Consider the following 26,399-nt stretch of genomic DNA (forward strand, 5'->3'; position numbering starts at 1 on the left):
CAGTGGGCACTGCAGCTCCAAACAGGTGCACAGTATTCTGCTGGAGCATGAACTAGCGCAATGGTGGCAATGCGCAGGGTTTCAACTCCGGCACCCTAGCCTGAGCCGGCCAGATGCCTTAGCAAAGCTGTGTGTGTTGAGATCTTTTTGCGTAGTGACTTAAATGTTGAAGGTAAGTGAGCACCAACTCTCACATACTCGTATTTAATAATTTCAGCTTCAATTTCTATCAATTTCAATAATCAATTACACAAATTACGCCACTATTTAAGCCGGTTTGTTTTAACCAGTAACTTCGAGAAGACACAATAATGTTATGTCATAAGAATTCACCTAGTCGAACCTTCTAGTCTTGCACGTATGCAAAAACTTCTAGAAGTACATTACATACTAAGGTGACCACAATCAAAGGTGACCAGATTTCACAATCATTCTAAGGCAGCAGTTCCCAACCTGTGGGTCGCGACCCCAACTGGGGTCGCCTGACAATTTGCCTGGGGTCACCTGAGGCCTTCTGAAAAGATTGTAAAAGCTAGTGCTTCAAACAGCCACCTATTTTCAAAAGTTTGCAGTGAGTTGGATGCATCCAATAATGTTTTGTTATTTCACACTAGTGTGAGATGGTTGTCCAGAGGCAAAGTTTTGAAACGTGTTTTTGATCTTCGTGATGAATTAAAAACATTTTTTAATCAAAAATCTAAACCACAGTTTGAAGCACTTTTCGGCGACAAAAACCAACTTCACAAAATTGCTTACTTGGTTGACATCTTTGCAATCTTAAAAGAGTTAAATTTGTCTTTCCAAGGACCAAATGCAACATGCCTAGATTTGTCAGAAAAGATCCGAGCATTCCAGTTGAAACTTCAACTTTGGCAAAAAAAATTGGATGAAAATAGAATTTATATGTTGCCGAACTTATCTGCTTTCTTTGAGGAAAATAATATTGAACAGGAAACAATCAATAGAACAATACTTTCTGTCAAAGAACACTTCAAAATTCTTAAACAAATTTCAAGGTATTTTCCTAATTTACCTGACACACCATTTTCCCTTGCTAGAAGCCCATTCACCATCAGAGTTGAAGATGTTCCTGAGAATGCACAAGAGGAGTTCATTGAACTCATTACCAGCGATGCAGCAAAAACTGATTTTTCTTCAATGCCAGTTACCAAATTTTAGATCAAAAGTTTGCAGTCATATCCCGTTCTGTCTGAGATCGCATTGCGCCTGATTCTTCCTTTTCCAACAACATACCTTTGTGAAACAGGCTTTTTAAGCTTGTTGGTTATCAAAACTAAATACAGGAGCAGACTTGATGCAGAAGATGATCTGCGTTGTGCTCTTGCAAAGACTGCTCCAAGAATTTCAGATCTGGCTAAAGAGAAGCAAGCACAGCCTTCTCAATGAACAAATTGTTGTGTTGATTTGTTGTGTTGTTTATTTATTGATTTAAAAGTCAAATTTAATATATAGCCCAGTAGCCTACTAGTTAGCTCCAAAACTGCAGTGAAGGAGGATCAACCCAACTAATTTTATCCTTGGGGTCACCACAACTTGGCAAATGTTATAAAAGGGTCATGGCACCAAAAAGGTTGGGAACCGCTGTTCTAAGGTGACCAAAGGTCGACAGTGTCCGAAAATAACATTTTGTAAGAATTATACAACTACAACAGTCTTGGTTAAGACACATAATGTAGCCAATTGCGGGGCTTTGCATATTGATTGTGTCAGTTAGCTTATGTAGTTTAAAAAAATAAATTTTATGGGGCCCAGATTTTTTTTTAACATTGCTTTCCAAATATGTAACTGTCTCCACAAAACGCAAGAACTTCAGTCTTGTAACAACAATATTTAGATGCAGCAGCCTACTGTACATATTACGCCTACTACATTCCAGTACTAAAAAGTGTCATATTACATCATTTAGAGGTGTCACAAGCAATGTGCGAGGCCTCACGACGGGCTGCTTTGTATCTTTACCGAACGTGCTGTTTTGATTGTGGAATTCTTGAACGATATGTTATTATCGGTTACTGTCCTGTAGTGACCTCTGATTGCGAAATCTTTATTATGTGACGTATTTTCAGAACATTTTGTGGACGTGTAAGTCGGGAATATTCTTTGCTTGACTTGCCAGGTGTTGGGTGTTGTGACATCATAAAGATGTTTGCCAGTAGTAAAATTTGACAGAACAATGAGTTCTTATGATGTAACGTTATCGTACCTTCTCGAAGTTACCAGACCATCAAACCTACTATATTATAAATAGTAGCGTAATTTGCATAAACTATTATTATGAGAGATTGTTATTGTAGTAGTTGGTAATATATGCAGTGATTATTGTTGATTGAGAGTTGAAGTAATTGAATACGAGTAGATGAAAGTTGGTGCTCATATAAATTGCGATCGAAATTACAGTTACATGAGAAGCTGTGAGTGAACTTCGTTAAAGTCCTTCAAGAATTTTCATTATCATTTCACTAGTAGAACTATCCGACCATTTAATTGACTTCTTTTCGGTGATATCCCATTAAACTACGTCATTAATCCTTTCAAAGTCTCTTTCCTGGTAAGAGATAGAAAGAAATCGTGACAATAGGCCTGTGCAGCTTTTAAAAAATAACATGTATTGTAAGGGGCAAACCTTTTTTTCAAATCAACATCTGTCAAAATGCTTAACATTGACAATTTGTCAACAAAAATAAAACAAAATCCATTCTTGTGGTAACTGTGTTTTTCTTGAGATACATTAACTGTTACCACACCTCCATAGCGGGCTACTCATCTTTCAATATTATGCTAAATGGAAGTTTTAAAAAATATCAAGTAAGGGCTTGGATTTTTTCAATGCTTATCTTTTCTCTGTGGACTGCTAAAACTTCATTCTTATGACAACAGTATTTAGATACATTCATGTAACTTTCAGTACCATATAATATTATCACTGGTATTTCATATATAGCTCTACAAACATGTCAGAAGCTTGGATTTTTCAAAATGCAGTGCATTAAATACCGGTACCTAACATTGACAACAAAACACTAATGGTCTACTTTAGCCATCTTCATTCTTTATGTTGCAAACCTTGTACTAACTGTATTAAATACTTTAGTACTTGAAGCAACATAATTATATTGTATCATTATTATTTTATCATAGTTCAATAAATAAAATTGGCTTGGATCTTTTCAAATTGTTGCATGTTGAATACTCTGGAAGCCTACTATCAAACAACAACATTTTTTTTAGTTATAACATAAAGACATTTGGATAAAGTTTATGCAGTAGCCTATGCTACATGCAGAGGTGGGCACCCGCTACTTTTAAAGAAGCGCGCTACCCGCTACCGCTACTTGGGCCAAAGTAGTGCACGCTACCGCTACCAATTTACAAAAGTAGCGCGCTACCCGCTACTCGGGCCAAAGTAGCGTGCGCTACCGCTACTTCTTCCGCTACTTTTGTCTAAAATGACACTAGGAAACACTCAAGTCCCTAGTGACGCAAAAATGACCTTGAAAGCGAATGTTATCATTCGTTTACGCTGTCATTTTAATGTTATAGAAAACACATTCTAAGGGAAATTTATTGTTACACATCTTTCAAACACACAAGCATTTCAAAATGAGAGTCACTAAGTCCTGCCCGCTTTGGTTTAAGCACATCTTTTCCAACAGAGAAAAGTCTCTCCACCGCAGCACTGGAAGGAATGGGGGTATTGTATTTGATGAACAGATGTTTTAACTCGGTATTCGAAAAACCCAAGGACTTGCTCTTGCCCGAAAAAAAGGAGTCCACAATTGCTGCTTCCTTCTGCACCGACGTTTCACGGGATGGCGCAAACACTCCAAAAAATACATCCTCCGAGTCATGACTGGTGTTGGTGTCACTCTTCTCGCTACCGGTATCAACCTGGCTTGATGTCTCTTGCAACAGTCGAATTACATCTGTCTTGACTTTTTCTCGCAGTGCGTCAGCATCATCCGTGGAAACGTAGTGCAGAAATTGTAGCCACGAAGTCTTGAAGGAGGGATGAAGACAGGATGCCATAACGTAATTCATGTCGTTGAAGCCCTTGTTGAATCGTTTCTTCACCCCTTCAAGGACTTTCACTTTCAACTCCTCACAGGTCACAAGATCGTTGATCTCGGTCAACTTCTTCCCGAAAATTGTTTTGGTTGGAACTGGAAGCAAGACTCCTTAATATGCCTTGGACTCGCCCTGGAGAATGTCTAAAGCCTGGCAGATAGGCTTCATCACACAGAGTAATTTGCCGAAGAAGTTGACGTCAGCTAGAAAAGAACGAAAATTTGCAACCAAGCCGATTATATAGCTGCTTGACCACGCCAGTATTGCAAAAAAAACAAGCATTTTTTTCAATTTAAATCAAAAAGTAGCGGGTAGCGGGAGTGCGACTGAAAAAAAGTAGCGCCTCTCCGGCTACCGCTACTTTGGAAAAAAAATAGCGTCGCTACTGCAGCCGCTACTCCAACTAAAAAGTAGCGCCGCTACCGCTACTTTAACCAAAAAAGTTGCACCGCTAGTAGCGCACTACTGCCCACCTCTGGCTACATGTTACGCTTATTTAGTGTTTGCAATTTTGTTTGACTGATTGGTAGGCTAATAAAATGACAATTATATTTTGGTCAATTTTTGTATCAGTGACAATTGTATCGCTTAACAATAGAGAAGGGTTACCAACCAGTGGCATAATGTTGATCTTTTTTGGGTGGTCACATTATTTAGAACGCTTCTAAGACATGCTTGATTTTCACAGGGACTCTTTATATAATATCGCATCAGTTTATTTTGACATGATCTGAATAGCAATTGAGAAAATGGCAAACCTAGTGTGTGTTAAAGCCTGCTGATGGGATAAAATGTTTTTTTTGCTATAAACACAAATCCTAAGCTAACAATCGGCAACCCCGGACTGATGTGACAGGAGCAAACAAAGGTTCATCCCAGCATCCTCGGTTAGGATGCAACTTGCGAACAGAGGAAGACTGACAGAAAAGAGAGAAGCCAAACTGCGTATTGGAACTTTAAATGTTAGAACTACGCAGAGAAGAGCAAGCAAAATTGTGGAGACTGTGACAGGCAGAGGCATTGGCATCCGTTATGTTCAAGAGACTTGATAAAAAGAAGAATCGGCGAAATTTATTGAAGGAAAGTATGAAAAATACAAGCTTTTCTGGAAAGGTGAAGAAGATGATTTCGGTTGCGTGGTGATTCTTGTAAAAAAAATGGGTCGACAAAGTTCTGTCTATCTCGCATTTGCAGTCGAATAGTTTGTCTTTAGATTCTAAATGATCATGATGATATACGTACTCTTAAATAACCTTGCTGCTGTCCCTGACAAAAAATTGCTTCTGGTTGGTGGTGAATTCAATTGTCACGTTGGTGAATCTGCAAATGGTTTTAAGGGTGTCCACTTTCCATGGTGGCTTTAGGTTCAGTACAAGATGTTAGACCAGTGCTTCTCAAACTTTTTAAGGCAAATCCTGCATATTTTTGCTTATTAATAGACGCTATTCATCTGAGTAAGATAGAATGAGTTTGCATGAGAATAAGTTACTACGATAAAAAGACCAGGCATAGCAAAAGATCACGTTTGGAAAGTGGAAAATGATTGCATGAGTTTTCATTAATGAGCGGATTATCTCTGATTACTGAAGAGTGAAGGCAACAGCTATTTGTACAAGAGTGACGCCAGACATGTGATAAGTGTGAAAAACGAGGTTTAATCAACAATCAATTAAATGGTTGAATACCGAATAGTTTTACTTGTGAGATGATAGATGAAATTCTTGAAGGGCTAAACAAATGATTCACCAGTACCAGCACGTGAACAAATCAAACTCTAAACACCAAATGTCTTTATTGATTTCACAATAAATATACATTACAACTTGCATCAGCTACCGTACTTTACAATTGGCAATAACTTCCACTTTTACAATCTATTCAATATCGGCTGGAACTCTACAATCGTCTTCAATATACTTTTGTTACAACTCTAATCCCCAGCCCTCGAAATTAGCTTCCGTCTACGACGGCAAAAACATTGCCGTCGCCAAATCAACAAACCTTGGATTGCGGCGGCAACTGCCGTAATGCTTTGATCAAACGAAATTTTATGCGCATCTTCTTCATCGTGTGTCACAGGGCGGTAGCGCAGAGCATCAGGCAAGCTATTTTATGCGCTGACAATGCTCTTGTGAACTGTAAAAAGTTTGCAACCTTACAAATACTGGTTTAATTGTTAAGCAAAAGTTATTCTTCCATCGAATGCTTATTTTTTACCAGTGTCATTGCGAATATAAAAAGTGGTACAAAATTGGATAAATGGTTCTTCGGCAGTAAAGAAAAGTAATGCTTCCGATCACATGGTATCGAGCGTTCATGAAAGGGCAGTTACCTCATCCTCCGATGATTCCGATTCTGACTAGTTCTTTATCCAACAGACTCTGTGTTGCTCGCAGTATCCTAATTGTGCCGAAATTATGTGAGTGTGTGCGTAAATCAAGGCAATCTTCTCGCAGGGAGCTATTGATTTGTTACCAGTACCTGATTGAGCAATTAACGTTATTTCATGATAATTCAACGTCGCTAGATGTCGAATTAATGTAAAACAAACGTAAATATCTTATTGGGCATTGTTGTTACGCGATATAACCCGCCGAGAAAATTAAATCGATTTGTGCTGACTAGAACGTTGAATCAACCCCAAATTAACTTACTTTTCCCGCCTTGAGTTATTTAACCTGAATTACCGTAACAGCGTGCATATCGCGTTGTTCGCTTTATCGCTACTTTTGATATTATTACATCACAACAAATCAAACAGTGCGGTCGCGATGGACTATTAAGATATCGATTATTTTTTTCTCTTCCCGTTTTACATGTTTTGGTTTAATTTTTTCGTAATAAACGTTCACAGCAATTGCCGAGGCAATTTCCACTTTTGCCATTTGGCCTCGTCAACGTTTTTGCGAAGTAAAAATATGCTAATTTCTAAGACTGCGAGAGTGTTCACTGCAAGTAAAATAGTCCGAGGTGAGGTCTTGGTGCGATGTTTCTGCTGATTAAACTTCCGCTGCGAGTAAATCAAACAGGAAAAAATTTTGAACAATTTTTGTCCGAATTAAATGCTCATTTTGCGACGGTATTTTTATTGCTGTAACAGAATGGCCATTATGATGTTTGCGCGGCATTCACCACGGCAATTGCCGTGTGCCGCCGCTAGTTTCGAGGACTGAATCCCCATAATACACATTACACAACTCTAATAATCATATTCAAATCACGCAGTTATTTATAACAGACTTATTTTGAACAGAAGCTTCCAGAGACTAAGGTAATATTACATTACAAAAACTCATTCTCCTGATTAACAAGTCAAAAGATGTTTCGAGAATCACACGTAATGCAGAATCTTCTAGTAACAGGTTTTGCAATACAAGATTGCATACTTAAAGGTTACTATAGGCCAGTGATTGTCGAAACACCACAAAAGAATTACACAGTAAAATAGTTCACTTATTCTAGGACAATAATGTAGCTTGCCACAGAACTATGCATATTAAATGTGACACCAAACAAAATAGACACTCGTTGGCATCGAACCCTCGCAATATGACGAACAAGAATCGTTACATTCTATAGATGAGTCTTTTCGTGTTGTGTGTATCTTATTACTATTGCAAAATTGCATATAACCCTTTTTTTTGTCGCAAATAGGTTAAATGGCCAGGGCCTGTTCTGAAGGCTTATACAGTATACACGCTGTCTAGGCCATCTAATATAATGTGACAGCTACCACCATATGCCACATACTCAGGTGCAGCATATGTGACCTGTGTACACTGTACATGTGTATTGCTAGACTAAATGTATGGAAGTATGTGACAGGCTACCAAGAAGTCATGATAATGTAAGCGGTGGACTTCACACTACAGTAATAATGGTAGATAACCTCACACTACAGTCGTGAGGTTCTGCCAATGTTCATGTAACCTACAGAATTTTATAAAAAAAATCTAGCAATTTATTTGATGAGAATGTATTGATGTAAAAGCAAAGAAATTGTTTTGTAGTTTTCTGTATGTTTTGCTGATTTCTTCTTTTTGCAAAAACTTTCCAGCTGTCTAAATTGAAAGAAAAACCAGTAAAGCGATTTGTCCCAGTATTCTACTGTCCCTACTGTGAACTAACTAACACAATTGTGAAGTGAAACTTGATTTTATTAAATCTGAATAAATTTGTGCACTATCACATGTTTAAATTCTAAATACCAAAACAGCTGAAACCCACAGCGCTCTTATACTTGTTTTCAAACGTGTGCAGGTGTGAGTGTCTTTCAGGGGTCCAGGTCATGAATAAAAGCAACAATATTAATGTAATAATATAACAAAATATTATAATAGCTGGGTCACTATTGATGGTGTCAGTTCCGTATTCTTCCTAAGCACTACAGTGAATTGAATTCAATGAAGAAAATCAAAAACCAACAGAATGTAAAGCTGTCAATCTTGAACTTGCAACACCCAAACCATCAATTTGTAATATCCATAATACATCACCTTTAAAGTGTCCACATAAAACACTTTCACTGAACAATCTAGCAAAGAGACAGCCACCAATCTTTCATCCGAAGATAATGCAATGGCAAGGATTTGATCATCCAACTCCAGACATCGAGTTTGACTTAAAGTCAACCGTTTTCCATGGCTGTAAAACAAAGTTAACAATCAAAGATGTTGTCCATTAAAAACTCCTGGGTAAGCAAACTACAGAGGGTATATATCGATGCTAGCCAGTTTAGAACTGTACAAAGAGGCACATAGTAAAAAAAAACAATTTAATTCACACAAAGATCTTTTACAACAAGCAATGATTCATAGTACCACTTAGTTGAAAGGCTATTTATCAATTTGTAGAATTAAATGCAACAAAGTTTTTTAAAACACTGACCTTCAAAACAACGGCACATTTGAGAAATATGGACAGTAAGCTATGGTAACTGTGCTTAAAAGTAATTTGCGAAACGTAGTATATCTGCTTCCTTATCTACTATCTACTACTATATCTACTAGTATTGCCTACAGGACATAATTTCAATAAATTGCTTTCATGTGCTATGTTGCTAAGATTTCTACATAAAAACCTAAAATACTGTATCCCTTTATACTTTTTGTTTCAACCTGTGGTATGCGAAGTTATTTTAGGTGGTACGTAGTTTGTTTTCAAGCAAAATTACAGTTTTAACAATACATTAAGCAAATTTTTTCTATTGTAGTAAACTATACAATACATTCATCGTGAGTGATGATTGTATAGTTAAATATTTTATGCGTCATTAATGATAGGAATTGCTCTTATGACATCATAGCAAAACAACAATGAGACACAAAACTTGACCAAGGTATCTTGCAAAGTTGAAAAAGGGACATAGGGCAAGGGCAGGTTAATTGATACAGAAGGTTAGTTGATACACCACTAAAAACGGATTCCAGAAAACGGATTTTGTACAAATACCACCACCAACTGGTGAAGAATAATGATTGAGTGGTGACATGATGATTTCGCTGTTATCCAATTTCAAGTTTGTAAAATAATGCAAAATGTTCAAAAATTGAGTTTTTTTGTAAATTTTTTCAAATTTACAATTCAGTTACTTCTTGAGTGTTTGAAAAACGGTGAAAGATTAACTTATTGGCGACAGACAGTAACCTGCAATATTTCAACCATATTTTCAGGTAAAATAAGCCTACATGTGAAACTCTGTAAATTGGTTTAGAATTAGTTGTTGAACTTTTGAGCTGTGTGTAAATGAAGCTGCAGCACCTGTGAACTTGACAATATCACAGAATTAATAAAGCCTCTTTGAGGCCAGAATTAATAAGGCCTCTTTAAGGCCAGAATTAATAAGGCTCAATTGCTGCGCAGAAACAATCGGCCACCCTCACTAGTGGGGAACAAACCGACGATGGATTATGATGATGACAACATGCCCCAGTTTTATAAAAGAAAAACTGATCGATGCAGTGGCGTAGCTAGGAATTTAGAAAAAAGGGGGTTTTGACGACCGGCTGGCGAAGCGTCTTCGCCAAAGGCGACACCCAGCGGCGGGGGGTCTGAGAGGCCTCACCTAGAAAATTTGAAAAAATTACTTTGAATTTTGTGCATTTTGAGAGCATTTTCAACAAAGATGTGGGTATAAATATTCCTGTAAAATGGTGCTGTCCGGTGGCATAGCAAAAGGATAAGATCATGTTTTCTTGGGCATTTTTTGGTAATAAAGCTGTCTCTATCTTTTCTTGTTAATTCCTGGCTGAGATATTTAAATGTTTGGTATTGGCAAAACTCACTCTTTTGATGCAGTTTCGTTTAAACTTAGGCAAACTTTGTTTTAGAGACTGAAAGCATCATTCTCAATATCGTGACGTCACACGAGTGCCAAAAGGGGTTTTAACCCCCCAACCCCCCCCCCCCCCCCTGGCTACGTCACTGGATGCTACAGATCAACTGAAGACTCTCTTACTGTACGTTGTACATAAACCCTGGCTGTCATAAGAATTGACAATTATGTCAATTTTCAAACCTGTATAACAGGTTGGCGTTAAAAAGAACATCCGGATGTAAAATATCTTTATCACATTTTACACTAGATAACACTATAAGACTGCAGCACTGTCATGGATTTTGGTTAACCCTGACTTGGCAATATGGTTCTACTATCTACACTACAGTAGTTTGAGTATAAATTTCAAAAGTAGCCTATAAAGTATATTATATTGTCAGTATAATTGAGGCGTATTTTGATCGTATCAACTAGAAGTTCCATGTATCAACTAACCTCAAACCGGAGATGTATGTTTGAATGAGTCTGAACTGATAACCAATGACATCAAACAGACTAAACTTGGGGGAAAGTTAGCCCAACAAACGAAGTTTCTTTAGCACCATAAATGGTGTTTCTATATCCAACAGTTTTAGTAAAATCTCACTAAATGTGAAAATTGTATCAACTAACCTGACTTTGCCCTACAGTATCACGCTTTATGGCAAAAGTTGAAGCTGGTGAGATACAAAAGTAAATTATTTCAGTAGGCTAAATGGCTAATATACAGAAACTGAGAAAATGAAACATTTGGGGATGCAAAATATTCCGCTTTGTTTGGAAAGATGTGAAAATATAAATATAAATAGCAGATTTGTTTTTATTTGCTTTTGGTATTTAAGTGAGGCAAGAAGGTAACCAAAAAGTCACCAGTGTAGCATAAATGAGGGTAGATCAGTATCTTAAATATTTTAATCTAAATTTTATTTAGACTTTTAGAATAGTATTAGCCAAGTTTATTCAAAATGTCAAAGCGAAAGCATAATCCTGAATATATAAAATATGGCTTTATTTGTATTGAGCACCGAGGAGAATATCTGCCGCAATGCGTACTTGCGTAGTCTGCATGAAAACTTTTTCGAATGGGCCTATGAAGCCAAGTCTGCTTAAACGTCATCTTGAGTCAAACCACCCAGAAAAGAAGGATAGAAATGAGAGCTATTTGGTGAGAACGTAAAAAAACAGCACTTAGACCAGACAGGGCAGAACTACTAAAAGATGGCAGGGATTTTCAAAGCATCCTATGAAGTTTCCCTTTTCGTGGTCCAAAACATGAAGGCTCATACCATTGCTGAAACGCTAATCCTACCAGCAGCAAAAGTACTTGTCTTGCGCCTGATTGGAGAAAAGATGTGGCAAAATTGGATACTGTGTCTCTTTCCAATGACACTGTAAAGCGCCGAATAAAAAAAATGTCAGCTGACATTGAGCCTCTAAGTTTGGATTCGCCATTCAGGTTGACGAATTGACCAACGTCATTAGCTGCTGCCAATTACTTGTATATGTCCCACACACAATTCTCATACACAATTCACACAACACAAGAAGTATCTGATACAGCAAAATGCAAAGATATTTTTAATCTTTTGGACAAATTTTTAATGTGTGACAAATTCAACTCTCAAGGCACATCTGAATTACAGACTAAGATTATGGAAGCTTTAAAGTGCAACTGCACGATAACTTTGACTGCACTTTATCTGAAAGAGCATGTTTCAATCTATAAATACCAACTTTGCCCTTACATTTTAAGGCTATATTTATCTCAATAAAAATTATCAAAACTATGATTTTCCACGCGCTTGTATTTTTGGCCACGTTTCTGCCATGGTGGATTGCATTGCGCAACACGCGGATTATGACGTCACTTGTAGTCAGACCTCGCAGCGACTATCGGTTTTGCAAATTCTTTCGTTGTATTCGCCCTGTAGACCAGGAGCCAGGTCGATTTATTTGACTGTCTGAGCCAGTAAGGTTTGACAAGTGTTTCTAGACAGAAGTTTTACGTAGATTTCAATAATAAACTTCTTACTTGCACTGGTCTGACCGTTTTTGTTATATTAAGCATTTTCTGAGATGATACCTGGCAATATCACTATATCCGTCTGTTATGTGTCTGAATGCTTATCAAGATGGTATAGGCCTACATCAGGGGTGTGCGGTCCGCAAGAATGTGCCAATTTTAAATTGTGTGCGGCCCGCGAAACGTGTTTATAATTTAGTTTAGTCTGGTACGTGTGAACAATTAATTGTGGAGTGGATCATTATAGATTTCGCACCTTCTCTTAACCATTTTAGAAATCTCCCACCGGCCACCGCTAATCCATTGTGTTTAATTATTTGGAACGTAAAAATGTATAGTCACATAAAAGGCTTTATGAACAAATTACGACTTTGGAAAGCTCACACACAGATAGGAAATCTTTTTTATTTTCTAACTTTGAGAGACTATGGAATGCATCCTGAGAAGAACACTAAATTTGAAAAATTGTTGTATGAATTTTTGGCTCGTTTCAAGGACTTCAAATCTCATGAATATTTGTTTGGTATATTCTCTTTGCCATTTGACACAGACATTGACAAAGCACCAGTTGATATCCAACTTGAACTGATTGATCTTCAAGAGAAAACGGATTTGAAAGCAAAGTACTTAGAAATGAATCTTGGCGATTTTTACTGAAAACATCTCAACCAAGATGACTTTCCACACTTGAAAAAATCCATTGCTTCAAAAATGGCACTTTTTGGCTAACGTATTTGTGCGAACAATTTTTTTTTCTAACATGGGCGTCATGAAATCTCCCTATCGATCGGTTCTGACAGACAAATAACCTACCTGGAAAATATACTTCGAATTACGAGCACTTCCATTAAAGTAAATTTGGAAAAGGTTGTCGGGAAAAAAAGCCAGCTGCAAACTTCTCACTGAACTCGTTTAAAAACGGTGTGACAATAAATTTGAATAGCAGTTTTCTTCAGAAATTTATGCATCTTAACATATTATTTCTGCAAAGAGATAAGGTCCCCTAATAATGCCATAAGAATAACATGAATAACAAAAAAACTACTTTTTTGTGCCTGCAACTACTAGAAATCATATGTTAAATAAACGTGTGGCCGCGGTTTCACCCAGTTATTTATATCTGGCCCTCGTGTAATAAAGGTTGCATACCCCTGGCCTACCTCACAGGAAACAGTAAGAGGCAATAAATGGTGATTTTAATGAAAGGTAAATTATAAACTAAAAATATAGGAACAACATGACTTGATATTATGATCAAAATAAACGCTTTTTGTGTGATTATACAAAACATGGTAACATGCAAAAAGTTTCAATCACCAGACAAAATCATTTTTACATAGGCTACTGGATAGCCGATCTAGTACATTTAGTAACTACGAAAGGTAAATATAAACTTTATATTGTATATCTTAGATAGAAGTAGAACATACGAACATGTTAATGTTAGCAAAGTTCCAAGAGCTGAAGCAAAACAACCCAATGAATGTTGAAGCGTTATCAGCTCATTATTGTACAATACAAAATCTTTTCGATATAACCAAGTTTGCCTGTTCCAATCTAAGAAACTAGCCCTCGGCGATGGGCATCGTAGACCACCCCTGGCACACAGGCATCAACAACTAAATTTGTATAATATGATGGCTGAAAGATGCGTTTTCATTATAGATGCCTTATACATTTGCGCATTCACTAGCAACCAAGCATATCTCGTCTAGTTTAGTCTCCACTAAGTTCGACTACAAGTGACGTCATATCACTAGGTGGCGTAGACGAGTTTGCCACTTCCAGGTAACGTGAGAGAAGCGCTAGAAAGCGTGGGAAAAAGGTCGGTTTCTTGGCTGTGGGCCTCAATTACTGCTAAGTAGTTTTAAGAGACCGCAAGAGTTTCATTTAAATACCAAAATATAGCCATATTTGCTTAAACGAATTATTTATTAGGCTACTGGCAGTGCACAATCACAGAACAAATTTTTCAGGTTCTATTTGAAAAATTCTATCTCATGCAACAAAACAATCAAACAAACTGTGCTTGTTGGCTTCTGCTTGTTATGTTTCCACACGTAAAAACCGGTCATTATGCACCATAAATCAGAAATTAACATTGACGAGTATCGAAGGTGCACTTCTTTTGTGAATAACTCTTTGATTTAGCTGTTAGCTGTACCTCCACTTATTCTTTTTTCCAGACGTAAACTATTGATCGTAGGCTATATTCGTATTATCGACAAGACATAGCGAGAAACAACCATTACTTTTCTACTGTAGTTGCAAGTCCAAACTTTGGGAAACCGCTGGAGAAATTTGGGGGACCGTTTCGGCAAAACTCGCTCTTTTAATGCAGTTTCGTTTAAAATTAGGCAAACTTTGTTTTAGAGACATAAAGAGACTGAAAGCATCATTCTCAATATCGTGAAGTCACACGCATGCCAAAGGGGGGTTGAAACCCCCAAAAAACCCTTGGCTACACCACTGGATGGCAGTATTCAGAACACACCTTACCTTGTTTGTGGTAATTTACTAATGCAAGCTATTGCCAAAAGCTTGTTTAAACATGTTTTGTAACTGATAGCTTAGCAACGATGTATATGCTTTATAAATGTTGAAACAGAAGTATTCCTTTCGTGTGTTGTAAGATCTTAGACACTTTGTCATTGATGCTTCTTGCAGAGCATTTGTGACATAATGTAAGAGATCTTATCACTGATATTTTTAGCTGTCAGAAGTAAGTGCATTTGTCAGAAAAGGTTTAGGTTAATGTTCCTTTCAAATGCCCACCACCCATGTTGACTATTGCTAGTAACTACCAACCCTGAATGAAGAAATTTTCCCTTAAAAGTGGAGTTTTTCAGCACTGCTCAGTGTTCACATAGTGAATAAATGCTTCATAATACTTTTCCTGACAAGTATAAAGTTTTACCCATATACCCGCAATGCAGCAGAAAGATACAAAACAAACATCAAAGATGAAAACTTATTTTATTTGGGAACAAGAACAAATTTAATGAAACTAACAAAAATCTAATGCAGTAAGAGTCTAATTGTCTGCTACGAAGTAGTTATGCAAGATCAGAGTCCTCAGATAAATAAACTGTTGTGTTATTGCAATGAATTTACCCTAATTGCTACATATTGTGACATTTAATGTCAAAATAGGTAAAAAAAAAAACGAATAAAAAACAAAAAAAAAACAATAAAAAACAAAAAAACGAGCTCGTTTTTTTTAAAACAAAAAAAAAACGTTTCTTTACATCTCTAGCTCCAAGCCACTTCTCAGCATCTGAGTGTTATAATATTTAAATATTTATATCCAAAGTTGTTTTAGATTGATAAAAGCACTATAGAAAAGTTTGTGCATGATAATAAAAACAACGAAGAGTACTCGGTAGAAGTCTTGGATGATGTCAATGAGATGTTGGAAATAATGCAAGCAACAAACAATAATTCCAGATGTGCAAACTTAAACAGGAGATGATTATAACGAACTGAAAGGTTCCTTCAAACACTTTTAGTAAAAACTTAGGCAGGTGGTTTTGGAATCTCAATGCAAAAGAGAGTATAGGATGTATCAGCTGATCATCCTATGGTGGTACTATACTAAAGTAAATTTCATTTATAAACTAGAAATAAGCAAAATTATGTTCAAATTTTATAATAACCAATTACCAGAAAATTTCAAAATTTTCTTTACACATGTATCATCTATAGATTCGTATAACACTCAAAGCTCAAGCTCCAATTCGGTTTATAATCAACAGGCAAATTATTTAAAAAAAGTTCAAAATGCATGGGAATCAAGGTCTAGGACAATTTACTTCAAAATATGAAGAAAAAAAAACAGATGAAAGACGGCCAAAAATTGTTCAGTAAAACTTGAAAAAAATAGTTCTTCAACAATCAAGAGCTTTAGAAGCAACATCCACTACCTAACTTTATCTCCAATCTCATTGTGATTTCTTTTTTGCATTTTTTGCATCTGTATTCTTTTTTTCTGTTTTACCTTTCTTCGTCTTTATTGTGTCATTTTGCTATTTAAATACGCAATACTTGCTTTCGTATAACTGTTTAAATGAGAATGCAGACTTGACGACTCCCTACGCCATTTTTGGGCCACGGTCTTTGGCACTCTCTCATTGCACAGTGCACGCTTCTGTTTTTTTTTTTTATGTATATACGTTTTGATTCGCATCCAAACAAAAATAAATGACCATTGACTACCCAATACCCGTCCAAGATATGTTCAAATCGTGAATTTTAGCACTGCAATGTTGCTTATTTAACTCTTAGTTTGATGACATGATTAACTTCTATTGACACCATCATCATCATAATCCATCGTCGGTTTGTTCCCCACTAGTGGGGGTGGCCGATTGTTTCCGTGCAGCAATTGTTTTAATCCTTTTTCTCCATTTCACTCTGTCCCTTGCATCTTTCTCCTTCAGTCCGACTTTTTTAAATTCATTCTTCACTTGTTGTTTCCACGTTCTTCTTGGACGACCGCGTTTCCTCTTCCCATCCACCTTTAGATCTAGTGCCTTTCTAAGAAAACTTCCTTCCTCCCTCCTTATCACATGTCCATACCATCTTACTCCATTTGCCCTTGCCAGTTGGTCTATGGTCTCTCTCATCTCTAGCATATCCAACAATTCTTCAGTCCTTTTTTCCCTTCTCGTTTTCACCCCACACATTGCTCTCACCATTGACCTTTCCGTTCTTCTCAGGATTGCCAGTTCACTCTCTCTCAATATCCATGTCTCGCTACCATATAGCATTGCAGGCCGCACACAGCTCCGATATACTTTCCCTCCGATAGACATGTTTGATTAATTACACATATTATTAATCAATAAATTGCTGAAAAAGGTGAACCTAGATTTTATGATATTTTTTTGCATACTTAATTGGGATGCGAACTTAAACGAGTGCGAACTTAACTGAGATGTTACTGTACACAGTCACACTACACAGTATCATTTTCCATTTCCAAGCTAAATCAACTGATTGCCACCTCCACAACCAAATGGTAATACTCTTAATTGCAAAGACTTCAACGTTTAGAATCTCAGCATCCTTACTTCCAACATGCTGTAGCTATCTACAACACCAACTTTTAAGATTTCCGACTTTCTATCTTGTGTGTGTATGGCTCAGACTTTCACACTGCACATGACATCACTTGTTAATGTCTAAACACCAACCCCAGAATAAATGTGTGAACCTCACATAAATCAACAATCTACTGGCTGCTGTGCCTGGATCAAACAATGTGACCAGCGGTGCCTTCAAAAAGACAAATAACACTGTGTTTTTGGAACAAAAGCAAATTACAAATTCAACAAATAATAAGTTAAAAGTAGAGAGCTGCCGACTGAATCATCATGATAAATCCTCAAATGTAATTGACAATAACGTTCATTAACAAAGTAGAAAGCTTCTCACCTTGCTGGCGACTCACTATCAGAAACAAGATCGAAATCCCAGAACTTGACCACCTTATCAAGACCACCAGATGCCAAGCCAGATTGGTTGGGGTACATGACCAGGCATGACAGCCCTCCCATGTGGGCATCGATTCTTTCCAGCACAGACCCTGGAGAAAAATTTATAGATTTTTGTTAAAATTGAGGAGGTGTCAGTAAAACTGACAACAGATAAAGGAGTCGCTGCAAACAATTGGTCAACCCTGATGTTTCGGGATGAAGACAAGGCTTCTTTGAAGCAAAAAGAGTTATGGGTAATTGTTGTGCTTTTAAAGTCATCCAACGAGTCATACTGAAGTTCTGTTTTATTACAGAAGCGTACAACCAAGATATAGAGACCAAAACGAGAAGCGCTGATTAACGAAGCATGAGGATGAACACAACACAAAAAGAAGACCTAAGGGGAAAGAAAGCAAGGTACATAAATTCAACATAATAGTCAGTCATAGCACATGACTAGGGAACTGTCTTCCGAAAGCTAGTGCAATTTGCTATTGCCACAGCGAACTCGCAGCATCAGGCTATTGTTGCAGCAAACTCGCAGCAACAGATCGTTAAAATCTACACTGTGAAGTAAACAACGATCATGCTGCTAAAAGCGAAATTCAATCAATTGAATAATAATTTATTTCACACCAGTAGCGTCAACAAAAATCTCAAGAATTGGCGATTTTCAGCCAACTGTCGCAGCTTTTCCAGGCTGTGCTAGTGTGCTTTGTAAGAGATCGAAGCCTTTGCATGTTTCTACTGGTCTTCTTTAATTTCGTTTGCCTTCGATCAGTTTTGATAAAAGGAGAGGTTCATTGTAAACTGAGTTTATTAGATGTCGTAATCTATGTCCCAACCAGAGAAGTTGACATTTGCTGATTTGTTGAAGCAGAGTAGTTTCAGAGTAGCAGAGTAGTCCATGAAATTGTGAAAATTATTTTTAATGATTGTGTGTAAAATGTTTTAATGGTATTTTGAAGTTTTATTGTTGGTTTCCATATTTCACAAACATAAGAAAAACGGGAAGTACAAGTGTTTGGTATAGCTTCAGTTTTAAGTTGATGACAAGTACTGCTTTATATTGGGAAGAAAGAGGGCGTTCTTCCCGGCTATCAGCACAAGGCTGAGCACTCACTAGTACAGCGAGCAGTTGCCCAGCCTCATGGGCGAAACACGGTGTCTATCGCTGTCAATTCTTGCTACAAATCGGCTGCCGAGAAACATACTGCTTTATATGTTGTAAAAATTTGCTGCTACTGCATTTGCTTTGTGTCGTCGATCTCAGATATTTGAGCCAGGTCTTCCAATTTGTGATCCAAGATATTTAGACTGATACGTGTGATTGTGCGTTGTATGTTTAATTCATTGATTTGAAATAAGTGTCCTGTGGGAATATTAATAGTCAAATATTTTCTTTTCTTCACATTAATTACAAATCAAACCTCTTCAGCTAACTCCTGTAGGCTAGTCTTTCAACGTAACTTTGGGCACTTTTGATATTTTCATCTAGCAGGGCAACATCATCAGCAAATGCCACATCAAATATGAAGGAGTTTTTGCTTATTTGAAAACAATTTGTTACACTCTAAGATCCTTTCAGTATGTAATAATCTGCTACTATTATAAATAAATACGGAGCCAAACTCAATATGGACCCTAATTTTCTTGTATTCTTTATGAAAGGTGAAATTGTTCAATGCAGCTGCAGGTTAATCGAAATCCAGATTGTGTTGATAGAAGTGTATTTTCAAATGCAGGTTGTAAATGGTTTAAAATCAATCGATCCACTGGTCAACACGGTTTTTGCGCAGATTCTGTTTGGGTCTTTTTTTACTTAACTTTGGGGGCGCTGAATCCGAATCTGGTGTTATTTTGTTTCTAGCACATCACGTTATTGAGATAATATATATGTTCATTATAAAATAATACTGCAAATCAGAAACCGCCTTGAAATGTAGAGGTTGTTCTAATCGAACTGCTGGAACGTTTAATCAAAGCAAAACACGAACACAGAGCCTCGAAATCATTTGAAAAACATCACTATTAACCGTTGAACAATCAATGTAAAGATACAGAAATGCCACAATCTCTAAGAACTCCTTTTAGTGGCCGTCGTTTGTGGGTAATGATTTTTCAGAAAATGTAGCTTTATGCTCATATTGCATTTCATTTCTTGCATGCTGGACAACATTTCTTTTATATGGTCTTGATAGTTTTCTGCCTTTCTGTTGCTAAAGAAGCTACTAACAACCAAAGAAATAGCATTCCAGGGGAGGCCCATACTTCAACTTTGTTCATTGATGCCGCAAAGTTTGAATCTCTGAGCAGCTGCCTTATTTGTGGGCCATTAAAAACTCCAGCCTTTTTCTTTTCTTCCTTAATACTTGGGAAGGCTGGGCAGATGTACTTAAAGCAATCTCCATTGCGATCAAGGGCTTTAACATACTGTTTCATTGCCCCAAGTTTGATGTGAAGTGGCGGCAGGGTGATCTTCTTGGTATCCACTAACGGGTTATGAATGATATTTTTTTCTCCAGGTGTTAAACTGCACTTTCTGGCCACTAATCTTTTATCCAATGCTCATCTTTGGCTCTGCTATCCCAGTAGCAGAGAAAACAAAGGGTATTTGGTGTAATCACCTTGCTGTCCTCACAGAAAGTTTATCATTTTTATAATCCCCAGCCATGATCACTGTACTTCAGTGTTTCCAGTACAATAGTACATCCTTAATGCTTTCATACGTCTCTTTGAGTGTCACAGAATGTCCTACTGGAATCGATGCATATTTATTTCCATTGTGAGGTAACACGCACTTCAGGCTTCGTTTTGAGCTGTCAATAAATAGTCTCCACTCATGTGGTTGATATTTGGCTATTCCTAATTGCAAAAGAAGACCTTTGATATCATGGCAATAAACCAAAGCTCTTTTAGAAGAAAAAAGTTTCTCGATTCCGATAAAATGTGACAGTACATCCAGGCTGCAGAAGGTTTTTTTCCTAGAGCCGTGAAGTTAGCAGTTCTGAGGCCTGTTTGGAAAGATTTAAGTCACGAATTAAATCGTTCAGTTCCAACTGATTGAACAATGAGGGCTGCTCAGATAAGGAGCTAAAACTTCTTTATCAGTTTGTGGAGAATCAGAAGATAACCTAAGCTCTTCATCACTATTTTCAGACAGATCAGTAAAGGTAGGCACAGGTATTTCCTCACTGTGTGCAAAAGGACGCAAAGCAGAGGCAAGATTTGGATATTGCAGCTTGTGCATGTTCCTCTTGTTGTAACCTTTCACACTGACATCACAAAAGTAGCAATCATCGAGATGATTTTTTGTCCTCGCAAGATCATTGGTACCGGTATACCAAACTTCAGATGTCTATCTTTGCCCTGAAACCAACGTCTCAAACTCTTCACGCAGCTTCTGCATACTTTATGAGGTGCCCAACTTTCATCTTGGTCTAACTTAACCTTGAAGTACGAAAAATAAACCCTTTTACAAAATTGGTAATTTCATGTCATTAATGTGCCCCTGACAGGTTGGATCCAAGTATAGTAACTTTTTAAACCATTTCCTAGCGCAGAATTACACTTAGCGAACTTTTTAATCGTAACCTCGTAGCTCGACTGGTTAGGGCGTAATTTAATCAAATGACTGCTCCGCAGCGCCACCACAGGCGAAACTCCATATTTCACTGCTCTGGGACGACTTTGGTGGTATTACGTCATTGTAAGTCGGCGTTCTTAGCGACGGATGAAACATACGTTTCCTAGATGTAATTGCTGGATCACAGTTTAGTCGGAGTTGGTACAAGCGGTTGCTTTTTTCAAAGATCTGTTGTTTTTTACAGTTTAATAAAACTGTACTGGATACGTTCCTACAAAACCTAAAATATACTTGAAGTGAAAAATGAAGAAATTGTACGAATCATCATTCATATTTAATTCATCATCACTATTCAAAAATAAATAAAAGTTCTCTCTCTCTCTCATGATGTGCCCTCAGTACGTACATAGCAGAGTCTATACATGTAAAAGCCTAGTTTACCTGTACAAGGGTACGTTTTTGTAAACGTTGTTGTTTAGAAGTGCTGAAATCATCATCAGCAACTGGTTGCATCTTTGCTTTTATAGATGGTAGCCTATGGCAGATTTCTTCAAAATGTAAAGTTTGCTCAAGCCCATTTTTACTTGAGTGGTATTAACAAAATCATCTTCAGTGAAGTGAAGAGAACATATACGACTAGTTTTGTATGGCCCATCCTACTTTCGAACACTTGAAGAAAACTTCGACCATTTTCTTCTCAGCACCTTGTTTTGTGGGAAAGCGTGAAAAGCACACGGTCTTTGTCACTGACACTGTCACATATTATTTATTTACGTCAGACAAAGCTGTCCACATCGAAAACAAAACAACGAAATACTGTAATACACAAACTGAAAATGCACAAAGATCACAGAGAGCCACCTTGGATGCCGTCGGTTTAAAAGCTCACTAAATAGGCTATCTACTCTTACAAATTTACATACAATGAGCGTTGGAAGAATTGAAAGTATTCAGAACGACAAAAACAATCAGATGACATCATGTCTGATATAAAGCGATTTGAGGAGTGTATGCAATCGGTTAATAAACGAAAACATGTTTTTTCCTCAATAAAGCATCAAACGTAGTTACATTATTCATTACTTGATATTCACGGGCACTGACCTAACGAGGCAAATTGTGCAATATTCTGAAAGAGTCATTGTAAGCAACACGTAATTGTTTTATACTAGAAGATCTAAACTTGTTCCACAACTGGGATAAGTAAAACGACATACAATAAGAACGAAATAAACTGTTTTTTACAGCGGGTGAGCATTTAGAAAAATTGAGATTTTGCATTATTTGCAGCACAATACTGAGAACGTACTTGCCTTGAAATATAATTTTCATCTCTGAGAACTATCAATAAATACATCCAGGTATTTTACAGAGTCTGTGAACACAATTTCAGATTTACCTAGATGTAGCAGAGGAGCACGTAAAAGATAAAAGTTTTTTGGGGAGAATAACATACCAAATGACTTTTTAGAATTGAAAGTAATTTCATGTTCAACAGCATACTTGTGGCAAACATCTAACAAATTTTGTAAGCCACACAAACTAGGCGAGATGCAGCAAATGTCATCAGGAAACATAATATGATTTAGACAAAAGTTGCCAACATAGCAACCAACTTTTGTTTTATTGAGATAAGAAAGCTGATCAATATATACGGCAAAAAGATAGGGGCTGAACAGTGAACACCCCACCTTGTCAGACTCCGTTGGACACAGTAAATGATTGGCACAGGTGACCTTCCCACCTCACTTGCATGGTTTTTTTACTATAAAGGCACAAAGGTCACCAGTATTCCAATAAGCGAACAAAATAGATAGGCAGTAGGCACGTTATGTGTGATAAGCGTTTTAAACAATAAATGATGATTGACTTTGTCGAAGGCTTTTGAAGCATCCAAAAAGACAGAATATACAGGAGTGTCATGACTGATATAAGAGGACACTGGTTGTTTTAATAAAAAACACTCATGTCAGCACTATGACCAGACTTAAACCCAAATTGGTTGTCACTGGTATTCAAGAAAGGCAATAGATGATTCAAATAAAACATTCAAACAGTTTTGAGATTACTGTAGCTAGAGCAATAAGTCTATAGTTACCTGAATCTTGAATGTCGCCATTCAAATTCTTTACAATCGGGACTAAGACAGTGTTCAAGCAAGAATTTGGTACAGTGCCATGACTAAGACACATATTAAAAAGTACACTAATATAAAAACGAATAATCAGCATAAACAATATGTTCAACTGAAATTTTGTCAGCACCCGCAGCGCGGTTTAATTGCAGTTTGACAAGCAAGAAACCAATTGTGTCCATGTTGCAACAAAAGTTGTAATATTTATCCCTAGAAGAAATACATGAGTTAACAAATTCTTTTTCAGTGTTGGTTTTGCTAGAATTTAGCAAGGAGCGGTAATGATATTTTCACATCTCAGCAATTGCTTCAGGACCTTTTGCTCCACCAACATTTACAGGAAGAGAACTCTTTTTGCAAGTAGACTTTTTTACTTTCTGCCAAAATGACTTATGTGAGCTGTCCAAGTTGAGTGCTGAGGCAAGCACATTTGCTCTATGTTGTTCAGAGGCATGATTACAACGGTGAAAGGCTTTTTTAAACTCCTTTCGTTTGCTCTGCATCAACTCATATAGGTAACCATTTCACTGTTTCCCATTTTTTACCTACATGATGTAACTTTCTCTGGCAGTAGCATGAGCTTGCTTAACATGATTATTCCAACCAGGAACAGAAAATATGTTACATTTCTTCTTTACATCAACAAAGATTTTATCAGAAGCTGCTTTGAGAGCATCAGTTATAATATTATAGAAAGAGTCTATTGAGGCAACATGAGAAGCATCTGAACAATGAGAATTATTGCATTTAATACTTTCAGTTGGCAAGGAAATTTTGGATAGATATTTTTAAATAGGCTACAGCAATAGGCTATACATGAACAGCAATTTTTAGGCATTGCTTCAACCATAAATTAAAGGTAGCCTACTGTTTGTGAGATACTGTTGTTACACTGCAAATGGCTATAGCCAGATTAGGACAAATAAAAAATTATCAAAATTGTAGCCCTATGAAACTGCAATTTCAATTGAATTGAGATGCTGTTTGATAAAAATAAACTCAACCTATTTGATCAAAACCTGGTAGTACTAGTAAGTTCACTTTTCTATTTCGGTAATTCTTAATTTGCACATGCTTTAGACCAACAGAGCCCAACACATTCACGTTTTGCAGTAGCCGTACTATACCTAACCAAGTCACCAGTCACCACAGATTGTGTCCTTCCAGCTTACGGTGACGTCACAGCGATGTTGCCGTTTTTATTTTCGCAATAGAATGAGTGTCAGATTCGCCGATGTCAACGAAAGTTTGCAAGCGTGTAACTTAGTAGCCTGTTGATATTTTTTACAATTTTCTGGTCAGGGAAGTTTGTTAGTGTCACCTTTTTGGTATCTTAGGTAAATTTCGCAAATTTATTTATCTGTCAGAGGCACTTTAAGAGCCAGTGAAGGACACGCAATTGTAGCAAAAAATGTTGGGGTCATTGGCGCATCTACGCTTTTTGACAGCTGACATAGTATTTAATACAATCAAAATTTACAGCTTAATAACACAATCTGCAATAGAAAAGTCTCAAGTTGCAAATCGCTGCTGCAATAAAAATCAATAAAATTCTACATGGAATTCATTCATTAATAAACCTTATAAACTGACTAATGTGACTATAAAGTCAATGAAAGTATACTGCGAAAGTTATACCCTGCTTTCGTTCTGCTTCAAGTTAGCTGAGTTAATTTGCTGAGATGTATACAGATAAAGACGGTAACTAAGTAATGAGCTACTAAAGACAAAATGCGTCTACAAATACTTTCCAAAATTTGAAAGAAGGTCCGTGATTGGAGAAAGATTGAGAACCACTGGACTAAAGTTTACTGAAAACTCTGTCATTCTGAGCTACAACAAAACTTTCAGCCGAGGTTACATCATAGGTGATTTCAATAACAATGTTTGATCTGTTGCTGTTATAAATATACACTCACCGTACTGTCACTAACAAAAGTCAAAATTTGATCAATTTATGAAATTGGGCTAAATGCACAGCGAAAAAAACCTGATGTGATAGAGCAATTCTGAGCTCAAAATTGGATTCAGCAACCAAAACTTTGTCTAAATCAATTATCAAAGTTCATGCTGCAATTTTTTTTTTGTTTTTGTAAACCAGTGAATTTTGCTGCATGATTCATCAGTGAGATTCCTCTATAATTACACATCAGCATTAAGTCTCCTGATCTTGGAAGTGATATCATAAAACCTTTTTTCCATTCATCTGGTGCTTTGCCTGTTTGTTACACAGCATTATACATAACTTTAGTATGATACAACTTTGTGCATTGTTTGAACTACATATTTTATAGCTTCGTTAGTGAGTACTACCTTTAATCCTGGTGATCTGTGGTTACAGAGGGTTTTGATACCTGTCAGCAATTCATGCACTTCGAAGGTTGAGTTAATTGTAGAGGTGTCAGTATGTCACAATTTATTCAGTGTATTGAAATCAAGTATATTGTAGTAAAAGAAGATTTTTCTGAGCTTAACAGCCTTAACAGATTAAAAACACAGTCTTTCAAGGCAGAAAGCGTTTTGTTTCCATCTTTGAAAAGTTCTCTCTTCTCCATTCAACATAAATAAACCAAAATACACAACACCTCCCAAATAAACTTATAACCACCACCATAACAAAGATGTGGTTGGCATCTTCTCTATGACCGCCCCAATATAAATCTTTGATGCAAGACTGATGATAATGATGATGGATTCTCGGTTGCAATCGGCATTGACTGATGTTGTGATGATGTGAAGGTAGCCTCACCTGGATCTCTGTCTTGTGGCGAGACGTG

The 26,399-nt window shown here is 37.0% G+C and overlaps 1 protein-coding gene across 3 annotated transcripts in view; it reads right to left on the minus strand.

Moving 5' to 3' along the window:
• Positions 1-26,399, minus strand: part of LOC145787768 (WD repeat-containing protein 3-like) — a 168,818-nt gene that overhangs the window by 57,762 nt on the left and 84,657 nt on the right. For 2 of the 3 annotated variants that reach the window (XM_082599590.1, XM_082599587.1), the window contains exons 12-13: positions 17,862-18,012; positions 8,583-8,730 (exon numbers count right to left, since the gene is read on the minus strand). In XM_082599590.1, coding sequence (XP_082455716.1) covers positions 8,583-8,730; positions 17,862-18,012 — 299 coding nt within the window. Of the gene's footprint in view, positions 1-8,582; positions 8,731-9,048; positions 9,058-17,861; positions 18,013-26,399 lie in introns of all 3 variants that reach the window. The other variant, XM_082599589.1, reaches the window with a different exon arrangement.

The sequence above is a fragment of the Aplidium turbinatum genome, chromosome 18 (assembly GCF_918807975.1).
Source record: "Aplidium turbinatum chromosome 18, kaAplTurb1.1, whole genome shotgun sequence".
NCBI lineage: Eukaryota > Metazoa > Chordata > Ascidiacea > Aplousobranchia > Polyclinidae > Aplidium > Aplidium turbinatum.